At 42.0% G+C, this 12,494-nt stretch overlaps 1 protein-coding gene across 4 annotated transcripts in view; it reads left to right on the top strand.

Moving 5' to 3' along the window:
- The window catches only part of GALM (galactose mutarotase), a 106,485-nt gene that overhangs the window by 78,752 nt on the left and 15,239 nt on the right, over positions 1 to 12,494 (top strand). For all 4 annotated transcript variants that reach the window (XM_089694180.1, XM_089694182.1, XM_089694183.1 and 1 more), the window contains 2 exons: positions 4,218 to 4,424; positions 8,696 to 8,777. In XM_089694180.1, coding sequence (XP_089550306.1) covers positions 4,218 to 4,424; positions 8,696 to 8,777 — 289 coding nt within the window. The remainder of the gene's footprint in view (positions 1 to 4,217; positions 4,425 to 8,695; positions 8,778 to 12,494) is intronic.

Raw genomic sequence — 12,494 nt, 5'->3', positions numbered from 1 at the left:
TTACTTGCTACTAAATATTCCATGGTCAACTGTTAGTGATATTAAAACAAAGTGGAAGCAACTGGGAACAACAGCAACTCAGCCATGAAGTGGTAGGCCACGTAAAATGACAGAGCGGGGTCAGCGAATGCTGAAGTCCACAGTGCACTTAAGTTGCCAACCTGTCAGCAATAGCTAAAGACCTCTAAACTTCGTGTGGCCTTCTGATTAGCACAACAGTGCATAGAGAGCTTCATAGAATGGGTTTCCATGGCCAAGCAGCTGCATCCAAGCCATCACTAAGTGCAAGGCAAAGCGTCGTATGCAGTGGTGTAAAGCAAGCCGCCACTGGACTCTAGAGCAGTGGAGAAATGTTCTGTAGGGTGACGAATCATGCTTCTCTGTGTGGCAATCTAATGGACGTATCTAGGTTTGGTGGTTGCCAGGAGAACGGTACTTGAATGTCTGCATTGTGCCAAGTGTAAAGTTTGGTGGAAGAGGATTATGGTGTGGGGTTGTTTTTCAGAGGTTGGGCTTGGCTCTCTAGTTCCATTGAAGGGAGCTCTTAAGGCTTCTGCATACCAAGATATTTTGGACAATTTCATGCTCCCAACTTTGTCGGAACAGTTTGGAGATGGCCCCTTCTTGTTCTAACATGACTGCGCACCAGTGCACAAAGCAAGATCCATAAAGACATGGATGAGTGAGTTTGGGGTGGAGGAACTTGACTGGCCTGCACAAAGTCCTGACCTCAACCTGATAGAACACCTTTGGGATGAACTTTGGGAGACTGCGAGCCAGGCCTTCTCATCCAACATTAGGGCCTGATCCTACAAATGAGCTTCCTAGAAGAGTAGAAGCTGTTATAGCTGCAAAGGGTGGACCAACTCAATATAGAACCCTACAGACTAAGACTGGGATGCCATTAAAGTTCATGTGTGTATAAAGGCAGGCGTCCCAGTACTTTTGGCAATATAATGTATATTGGAATTTACACAGCTTTTATTTTGACTGCCTATCACATTTCTTGAGGTACTAAAATGCCAGGGCAACCCCCCCATGCCATGGATATATGTGGAATAACACCCCAAAACTCATTCTGCTACTTCTCCCGAGTATGGGGATACCACATGTGAGAGACTTTTTGGCAGCCTAGCTACATACAGGCCCCCAAAATCTTATAGCCACCTCCAGGCTTTCAAAGGGCATATTTTCTCATGTCCTCACTATCTATCACAGTTTCAGAGGCCAAAAATTCCAGGATAGTACAAACACCTACCCAGATTACCCCTTTTTGGAAAGTAGAATTTAGCAGATATTTTTGTCACTGGGTTTTGAAAAAGAAAAAAAACATTTGTTTTCTTTCTTTGTTTTCCGAAAACTTGTGACAACAAATGAGATCTGCAAAATACTCACCATGCCCCTTAGCAAATACCTTGGAGTGTCTACTTTCCAAAAAGCGGTCATTTGGGGAGTGGGGGGGGGGGGGGGCAACTTTAGAAGCTTATGCCACACTCAAAGTTTTTTTGCTAGTAATTTTTTTTTGTCACACAGTATTTGCGCAGTAATTTTTCAAACACTAATGTTTTGGAGAAAATACACTTTTTTTGAATTTTATTGCACAAAAACACAATGTATTGCCCGGGATAAAAGATGATGTTACGCCAAGTAAATGGATACCAAACATGACCTGCTTTAAAAATCTCATTTACACCCCAACTCTCCTCAAAGGAAAATGATCAGAAATGGTAACTACAGTCCGGTCCATAAATATTGGGACATCGACACAATTCTAACATTTTTGGCTCTATACACCACCACTATGGATTTGAAATGAAACGAACAAGATGTGCTTTAACTGCAGACTGTCAGCTTTAATTTGGTATTTACATCCAAATCAGGTGAACGGTGTAGAAATTACAACAGTTTGCATATGTGCCTCCCACTTGTTAAGGGACCAAAAATAATGGGACAGAATAATCATCATAAATCAAACTTTCACTTTTTAATACTTGGTTGCAAATCCTTTGCAGTCAATTACAGCCTGAAGTCTGGAACCCATAGACATCACCAGATGCTGGGTTTCATCCCTGGTGATGCTCTGCCAGGCCTCTACTGCAACTGTCTTCAGTTCCTGCTTGTTCTTGGGGCATTTTCCCTTCAGTTTTGTCTTCAGCAAGTGAAATGCATGCTCAGTCGGATTCAGGTCAGGTGATTGACTTGGCCATTGCATAACATTCCACTTCTTTCCCTTAAAAAACTCTTTGGTTGCTTTTGCAGTATGCTTTAGGTCATTGTCCATCTGCACTGTGAAGCGGCGTCCAATGAGCATTTGGCTGAATATGAGCAGATAATATTGCCCGAAACACTTCAGAATTCATCCTGCTGCTTTTGTCAGCAGTCACATCATCAATAAATACAAGAGAACCAGTTCCATTGGCAGCCATACATGCCCATGCCATGACACTACCACCACCATGCTTCACTGATGAGCTGGTATGCTTAGGATCTTGAGCAGTTCCTTTCCTTCTCCATACTCTTCTCTTCCCATCACTCTGGTACAAGTTGATCTTGGTCTCATCTGTCCATAGGATGTTGTTCCAGAACTGTGAAGGCTTTTTTAGATGTCGTTTGGCAAACTCTAATCTGGCCTTCCTGTTTTTGAGGCTCACCAATGGTTTACATCTTGTGGTGAACCCTCTGTATTCACTCTGGTGAAGTCTTCTCTTGACTGTTGACTTTGACACACATACACCTACCTCCTGGAGAGTGTTCTTGATCTGGCCAACTGTTGTGAAGGGTGTTTTCTTCACCAGGGAAAGAATTCTTTGGTCATCCACCACAGTTGTTTTCTGTGGTCTTCCAGGTCTTTTGGTGTTGCTGAGCTCACCGGTGCGTTCCTTCTTTTTAAGAATGTTCCAAACAGTTGTTTTGGCCACGCCTAATGTTTTTGCTATCTCTCTGATGGGTTTGTTTTGTTTTTTCAGCCTAATGATGGCTTGCTTCACTGATAGTGACAGCTCTTTGGATCTCATCTTGAGAGTTGACAGCAACAGATTCCAAATGCAAATAGCACACTTGAAATGAATTCTGGACCTTTTTTCTGCTCATTGTAATTGGAATAATGAGGGAATAACACACACCTGGCCATGGAACAGCTGAGAAGCCAATTGTCCCATTACTTTTGGTCCCTTAACAAGTGGGAGGCACTTATGCAAACTGTTTAATTCCTACACCGTTCACCTGATTTGGATGTAAATAACCTATAATTAAAGCTGACAGTCTGCAGTTAAAGCACATCTTGTTCGTTTCATTTCAAATCCATTGTGGTGGTGTATAGAGCCAAAAATGTTAGAATTGTGTAGATGTCCCAAAATTTATGGACCTGACTGTATATGGTAGAGCAGAAAACTGCTCTCAGTGTTGCAGCTGCACTACACCATAATAAAAACGCAGAAAGGAACACAATCATACATAACTAAAATTTTGCAATTTCATGGTGTTAAAATAGCACTTATGTCAAGCACTGAAATTGTTCCCCTATACAAACATCTGACACCCATATTTTAGATAACTTCAGCATATCTGCTAATAAAATGCAAGTCAAACTCATTATTTTAATTAACAACATATCCATAATACCTGTATTCCAGTAGGTATTATATAGCAGAGGATGCACAAACATTCATACACATTAGAGAAAGATAATGGACCAGCAAAAATGGAAAGGCAGTGAATGGGGAAGAGAAGCTGTAAAGAAAAATCAGAGATTTGAGAGCAATGAGGAGCAAAGAAGCCATGCAGAAAATACAAAAATGGAGAGGCAGCAGAGAAAAGAAGGACAGTGGGGAGACAAGACAACTATGGGCTAGAGTAACTGTGTAATGGAGAGTAACATGCAGCACAAAGACACAAGCACTGAAAAAAAGCATATGATAGTGACTGGGGATGAATTAGAGGAGAGATGGTTTCAGGGAGGAGGAAGTGGGAGAAATGAACGTTTTGAGTGTGAAAATCTCCAGCAAATGAGACTAGGACAATCTGGAGACTGTTCACTTTATTTGTGAAGTAAAAATCAAGCAGAAGGCTGATAAAAAGGCTGATTGTGTTAACTATAATCATAACAGCTAATTTTGAAATGACCAATATTTCAGTCATAGTTTTTTTTTAATTTTTTATGTCTTTAATGCCTGTTGAAACATCTGATAATATTTGTGTTAATAAACACTTTATTGCAGGTTCTGTGGACTCCAGAGGTGGTAGAGAATGGTGTCAAATTCTCTTACACAAGTGGCGATGGAGAGGAAGGATATCCTGGAGAGTTAAAAATCTGGGTGACTTATACACTTGTTGGTAATGAACTGGCTGTAAATTATAAGGCGAAGACCAGTAAGACCACACCTGTAAATTTAACAAATCACTCCTATTTCAATTTGGCAGGACAGGTAAGAAAATTTCAATATGCAGTCACGTGTATCAACTTGTACATGAAAAAAAAAAGTTTCACTTTCTTAACATACAGTAAATTAATCAAAACCTGATTGTTTTTAATGTACATATCTGATAGTCTTTATAAACGTGTGCAGCAAAATTATACATTGTTTGGAAGGACTTCCATGTTCTTTTAACTTGCTTAGATACTAAATAGCAACCCACAATATTTTGTGGTCTCTAGAAAAGGATTTTCAGTATTTCAAAACTTCTGTGTAATGGTATGTAGAGTCAAAACTTTTTTTAGTATTGGATACAGTAGGGAAGGGATAAACCCTTATCAGGTTATTTTTTTTTTCTCTGCCTATGTCCCACTAGGGAAGTTACTTTTCACTTCACATCCATGGGATGCATAGTGAATGGAGCTCCCATCTTTGAGAGTTGTCATAATAATAAGTGTCCCCATAAGAGGATTATAACCAAAAAAGTCGAGTATCTGGCTGCTCATCCCTATAGAAATGCATATACCCAAAGAACCCCAAGTGGGACTTTAATGCAGCAAATTGGATCATACATATATTGAAAGACATTTTGTTAAGAGATTTTTATCAACTTTATTACATACACATTTCCATTGTAATCATAAATACATAGTTTCTAAAAAGAATATTGCTCTGACAGTGCTCTTAATACAAGAATATGAAACAACACAGAAAAAGAAAGAAAATACCCCAAGTACCCATAATAGGATTTTCCCTTTTTTGTTATGCAGATTACATGAAAGTTTGGATTATTCATGTTTCTGCTCTGTAACAATGGTCACCAATAAAAATAAAGTAATGAATCTCCCCAGAGGGGAATCAGAAGGCAATATAAACTTGACAAAGGGTCTAATCGTTACCTACTGTATGCAAAGAATTTAAAGATATATTCCATTGATATACAGTGACACAAACTATTTGAGCCATTTAGCTATAAAAAGGTGGTTTAAAGCCAAAAACGTATTTTTATCATACAGTACAGAACACAGGAATCAGTTATTTGACTATGGGTTATACAGTATGCTGCTACATTCAGGTGATTGGACACTGGCAAACAGCTTCACTGGATAGACTCACTAGTATTCTTATATAACCCCACTGACTCTGTGAGGCTTCAGTTTTTGCTAGTGTTCTTGGGTGATGGACCCCTTCTCCTCTTGGAGAAGCGTTTACTACTACCCGTGTTTCCCCGAAAATAAGACACTGTCTTATATTTTTTTTGGTTCAAAAAACACACTAGGTCTTATTTTCGGGGTAGGTCTTATTTTTTAAATGTCCAGGTGTGGACAGGGGGTGCAGAGGTGAGCTGCAGGCAGTTGTGGATGAGGGTTACTATGGAGAGGGCCGGTTGATGACAGTTGTGAGCTGCAGTCAGGTGTTGCAGAGGTGACTTGACAGGTGAGTTTCAGACAGGGTGCAGATTTGAGCCACAGACAGGGTGCAGCAGGTGAGTTGTGTGATGGGGAATGCAGAGGTGAGCTGTGGCCAGGGGGTGCAGAGCTGAGCCGTGGCTGGGGGGGTGCAAAGGTGGGTTGCAACTCAGCTCACCTCTGCACCACCCCAGACGCAGCTCACCTATGCACCCTGTGTGCAACTCACCTAACTCAATTTACCTCTGCAACACCTGACTGCAGCTCACCTTTGCACATCCCCCCTTCCCCCTCCACTGCCCTTATATGGTTAGCTAGCTTGCAAAACACAGCTGTCAGCAGCCGGCCCCTCTTTATAGTAACTCCCATTTTCGGGTCCTATCTTCCCACACAGTGCACCAAGCGCACTTACTCACTGCTCTGCCTCTTCCCCACTGGCTGGTGATCACCCCTGGGGCATTGGCTTCCATGCATTAGGCTGCAGGAGGAGATGCCCCACCCCTAAACACACTGCATACTGCACCCTCAGATATCAGTTCCTTCCTTGTCCCACAGTGAGTACAGAGGTAGGGAGGTTCTGTGGGAGCGGATGGTGCTGTCACTTCAGCCGTGCTTCTGTGTTTATAAGAGACAGTAGATATGGGTGTGCGCAAGGCCAGTGCCGGAGGTGGCGGAATGGCGTTCCGGCTGAAAAAAAGCCCTGATCACAACTAGGTCTTATTTTTGGGGTAGGTCTTATACTTTAACAATTCCCAAAAATATCACTAGGTCTTATTTTAGGGTAGGTCTTATTTTAGGGGAAACGGTATATTTTCAACAGATTTAATTACCTCCTTCATCTGACACCTCTATTAAGATGTGACTGCTTCCTACCTTCATGTATTTTGAATTGGTGACCTTTTGAGCACACCTAAGAAACCACATCCATACCACACAGCTGTGGGTGCTGGCACTGAATCCTGCATTCAGTGCTCATTTTGGCATGTGATGCAACTAGTGTAGTGAGCAACAGGGTGCTATACAGGTCCAGGGCCATGATCCATTTTTATGGCGCCCAGACCCTTCTGAGGGTATGGCCACCATGACTCACAAAGCCTGGACCCTGGACATGGACAAGACTCTGTAGTATACAATACATCCTTATCCTACAAGATATACCACAGGGCTATACACACAAGAGGCTTTTAGGGCATAGGTGTACATGGACTAACACTCTTAATGTTTTCCTAACTTTATTGTCTCACTTTTTGGTTTTTAATGGGTCACTTTCTTACAACATCTACCAATCCAAAATTGGTGTTTTTTTTCCCACTTCCCAACCAGAAGTTCAACTCCAGTTAGTGGTGTAGTGCTTATAGGACTCTTAGCTGCACATTTCCAGCTGCCATTTTCTGTCAACAATGCAGACTGATCATTTGTCATACCACCTGTTACCTGATTCTGAAAAGAAACAGCCCTTGCAACTGGGTTAGCTCCTGGGATGCAGTAACTCCCTCATACTGGAAATGCTGAGCCCCCATAATCCACCTTCATTCTGTGAGTACCCCACAGGGAAAGACCCTCACTTAACAATGGAGGATTATGTGCCTGGGAGTGGAAAAACATGGGACAGACAGTGGTTTATCTGCTGCAGGCCCTGATAAAACTTGTCTGAATCATCAAAAGAAAACCATTTTTTTCCAATGCGGATTCTTCTCTAAGACAACATAGGGTAATTCATTACTTTCTAGCTACCTGTCCCTAATACCCTCCACCTGAGGAGGTTAATTGCACAGTCTTAAGCCCTTACTACTTGTTTTGCCATGGTATGTCCCCCTTGGCCATCAGGCCTTGTCCATAGCTCCAACGCACTCTTTCTTAACCCTTCTACAGCTGCAATTTGCATGCTTGTCTATCCTAGACTAATGTGTCTAATCTGTCCTCTTGACTTTGGTGCAGGACCACTGTATTGTATTGTATTGAGAAAGTATGCAATCCCCCTTTTCCCTGGGTTTCTTGGGTGGTTTTTCTTCCCCTCTACTTATGGTCTATAGCAGCTTTCACACTGACCTATCTAGCTCAGCCTTCATCCTTAGCCTATGTGTGGCAGCCTGGCCAGGAGATTTCCTCTTACAAACCAGATATTTCTTATATTATTGCATTCCATCCTTACATTGGATGCCCCCCTTACATCTTCATTCAGCCATGTTGATTTACCCCCTACTCTGTAATCATCTGTAAATTGATTCCACTTAGTGTTCTAATAAGGAACTTCATCCTGAATTCCTTACTTGTTCCTCTTTCTGCGTTTCCTTTGGGCAGCCCTGCATAAAACATTTCAGTCAGGACCTTGTACACCTTCCCTTATTTCTCAAGACTTTGCACTCCTTGTGCAACTTTCTACTGCAGAGGTCTCTTTCTTGTCACCTGCAGGATCTCCTGGCAATTTTCATCTCAGAGTGGGGCTTTAAAGCGGTTACCTTATTTTAATATCCCCCAAAAAATTAACATCATGCAGCTAGGAGAGATGTAATTTCCATTAAATCAAGATAAAGACATTATTAGGACAGTACTAAATCAGATCTATATCTCCTATTGCACCATAGTCTTTAAACCTGCAATACAAAACAAATATAATCCTCTTACTGGAACTATGGTGATATTATACTGTTACACCTAACTGTGTGTAAGACGGTACTAAAACAGGTGTACAGCATTTACAACCATATTCTTTAGTTAGGCATTATATATTTTCTTTTCTTTTGTATATTATATTTGGGCTTATTAAGGTTGAATAGGTGAAAATATTGGAGAAAATTATTAACATATAACTTATTGCATTTGTGTTTGTAACGTCACTGCTATCTTTTAATCTTTAACTGCTGCATTTTTAAGGGTTCAGAAAATATATATGACCATGAAATTTCCATTGATGCTGAACACTACCTTCCTGTAGATGACACAATGATACCCACAGGTAATATTCTACTATTTACTCAAGACAATATGTTGTAAAGAAGGAAAGTAGACAAGGATAGTCACAAATACAGGAGAGCAAATAACGGAAAATCCAATCTGCCATTGATTTGGTGAAGTGGACCCATTATTTGCTGTGCTGGGTGGTATTCGTGAACTGGCAATACCTGGTACAAAGTGTTGTTTTACAGTTAAAATTCATTTTTAGTTAGTTAAAAATATGGTGGGCGGTCCTACCTGCTGAGCACAACAGGTGGGATAATTTTTGACATGGCATGTACACATGGCGATTGGGAGGTGGTAAAAAGTGTTGGAATACAGTGGTCATGCATTTTGTCCAACAACTACATCAGTATTCAGTAGAGATATATTCTTCAACCAGTAGATGGCAGTGTTTATAAGTTTGTAGCTGCATCTACAGTGCATCCAGAAAGTATGCACTACGCTTAACTTTTGCCACATTTTATGTAACAGCCTTATTCCAAATGGATTAAATTAATTTTTTTCCTCAACATTCTACAAACTATACCTCATAATGACAATGTGAAAGAAGTTCATTTTGAAATCTTAGCAATTTATTGAAAATAAAAAAACACACATGTACATAAGTATTCACAGCCTTTGCTCAATACTTTGTTGAAGCACCTTTAGCACCAATTACAGCCTCAAGTCATTTTGAGTATGATGCTACAAGCTTGGCACACCTATTTTTGGGCAATTTATCCCATTCTTCTTTGTAGTACCTCTCAAGCTCCATCAGGTTGGATGGGGAGCGTTGGTGCACAGCCATTTTCAGATCTCTCCAGAGATGTTCAATCAGGTTCAAGTCTAGGCTCTGGCTGGGCCACTCCAGGACATTGACAGAGTTGGCCCGTAGCCACTCCTTTGTTATGTGGGCTGTGTGCTTAGGGTCGTTGTCCTGTTGAAAGATGAACCATCACCCCAGTCTAAGGTCCAGAGCGCTCTGGAACAGGTTTTCATCAAGGATGTCTCTGTACATTGCTGCATTCATCTTTCCTTCGATCCTGACTAGCCTCCCAGTTCCTGCTGCTGAAAAACATCCCCACAGCATGATGCTGTCACCACCACGCTTCACAGTAGGTATTGGTATTGGCCAGGTGGTGAGCGGTGCCTGGTTTCCTCCAGACATGACGCTTGGCATTCAGGCCAAACAGTTCAATCTTTGTTTCATCAGACCGGAGAGTTTTGTTTCTCATGGTTTGAAAGTCCCTCAGGTGCCTTTTGGCAAACTCCAGGCAGGCTGCCATTTGCTTTTTACTGAGGAGTTGCTTCCGTCTTACCACTCTACGATACAGGCCTAATTGGTGGAGTGCTGCAGAGATTGTTCTTCTGAAAGGTTCTCCTTTCTCCACAGAGAAATGCTGGAGCTCTTTCAGAGTGGCCATCGGGTGCTTGGTTACCTCCCTGGCTAAGGCCCTTCTCCCTCGATTGTTCATTTTGGCCGGGCGGCCCGCTGTAGGAAGATTCCTGGTGGTTCCAAACTTCTTCCATTTACGGATGATGGAGGTCACTGTGCTCATTGGGACCTTCAATGCAGCACAAAGTTTTCTGTACCCTTCCCCAGATCTGTGCCTTGATACAATCCTGTGTCGAAGGTCTACAGACAATTCCTTGAACTTCATGGCTTGGTTTGTGCTCTTACATGCACTGTTATTGTAAGACCTTATATAGACAGGTAAACCAGGAGAGGAATAGAGTAATCAGAATCAAACTGCCTTTTTACACAATGCAGAGGATTAACTCCTTAGATGTCACAGTGAGTATAACAAGCATGCTTTACTGCATATACAGGCTGATTTTACTGTTGTGGGTTTAGTAACACTTTTAATCAGCTGTTTGTGTAATGTGGTATTTTGTTTTTCAGGTCTATTCACACAAGATGTTGAGGCTAGTATTGACTTGGTAGTACATCAGTTTGCTGGAATGCTGAAGCATGCCCTTATGTTTACTACCTGTTAGCTGAATGTGGTCAATATGAAATATTTATGTAGCACTACCACTACCCCCTTAGGAGTTTCTGCGTATTTGGGTCCCCCTATTATCCTGCACAGCCAGGCAACACGCAGCTTCGCACAGACTTGCATCCAGGATACAGTAACCAGTCCTTGAGAATTGTTATTGTAGGTTTTGTTAGGAGATTGAACTTGGATAGGGTAAGTGGTGTAAGGGATGCCCAAGGGTAATGGCAACAGAGGACAATCTTCCTGAACTATGTACAAGTCTCTGTAACTGCAAAGAACAGATCCTTGTTGGAGAGCTAGCTAGCATCTCCTGTTGTACCACCCCAGACCCTAGATACTCCTTTATCCAGCTGTACTGGGTGAATACTTGTACAGGGGATCAAGTGCCTGTCACTTTAAGAGAGGACAGTCCCGGGTAGTAGCTAATCCAGTTTCCCATCAGAGTGTCCCTTCCGTATACTGGCCCAAGGGGCGCAGGTCTACTCACTTAGTCCTTCTCCTATGAGCGGATAGGGTTGGTGGCTGCTACCAGGGTATCTAGCTGGGCCATTCCCTCCCATGCTGCATAGGTGGTCCTCGCTCTGGGGGCCGCTTAAGACCCAAGATTTCCTCCTTCCAAGCTTCCCTGCCTGGAGGCAAGCCCCTTTCCATCTGGGCCCTCTCCCAGGCTCCTGATCTCCAGTCTCACTTCTCCATCTTCCACCAAAACTTTCCTGCTGCTAAGCAGGCTCAGTAAGGGCTGTCCTGGTCCCTTGCCAAGCCTCCTGTTGGGGATTGGCCAGGATCCCCTAAGAGGACAGACTAGCCATTCCTATCTTCCGCCCACTGCTCCAAGATCTTTCTCCAAAGTTCTAGTGCAAGGGAAAGTCTCAGAGCTAGTCTGCGGCGGCTCTCAGCTCTGACCTAAATTTGACTCTGCTAGCTATCACACCCAGGCTGCTACTCATCCCTCCTCACTAAGAATTGAACTCTAGTTCCCCCTAGCTGACCAGGAGGGTGCTACATTTATATTTAATATTTCATATTTTTTTACTTAAAAGACATTTAAGCACATACAGTGGTTATAAAAAGTCTACACACCCCTGTTAAAATGTCATATTTCTGTGATGTAAAAAAATGAGACAAAGATAAATCATTTCAGAGCTTTTTCCACCTTTTAATGTGACCTATAAACTGTACAACTCAATTGAAAAACAAACTGAAATCTTTTAGGAGGGGGGGAAGTAAAAATAAAAAACTAAAATAATGTGGTTGCATAAGTGTGCACACCCACTTATAACTGGGGATGTAGCTGTCTTAAGAATTAAGCAATCACATTCAAAATCATGTTAACTAGGAGTCAGTACACACCTGCCATCATTTAAAGTTCCTCAGATTAACCCCAAATAACGTTCAGCTGTTCTAGTAGGTCTTTCCTGACATTTTTTTAGGCGCATCCTACAGCAAAAGCAATGGTCCGCAGAGAGCTTCCAAAGCATCAGAGGGATCTCATTGTTTCAAGGTATCAGTCAGGAGAAGGATACAAAAGAGTTTCCAAGGCATTCGATATTTATTTATTTATTTCAGGTACTTATAAAGCGCTGCCAATTTACGCAGCGCTTTACACATATATATTGACCATTCACATCAGTCCCTAACCCTCAAGGGGTGTACAATCAAAGGTCCCAACTTACATTCATACATACACATATTAGGGCCAATTTAGACAGGATCCAATTAACCTACCTGCATGTCTT

This window comes from Staurois parvus, unplaced genomic scaffold, assembly GCF_062004578.1.
Source record: "Staurois parvus isolate SC_StPar_1 unplaced genomic scaffold, SC_StPar_1.0 ptg000655l, whole genome shotgun sequence".
Taxonomy (NCBI): Eukaryota; Metazoa; Chordata; class Amphibia; order Anura; family Ranidae; genus Staurois; species Staurois parvus.
Note: the sequence above shows the minus strand (reverse complement) of the source record. Positions and strands in the feature narration are given on the sequence as shown.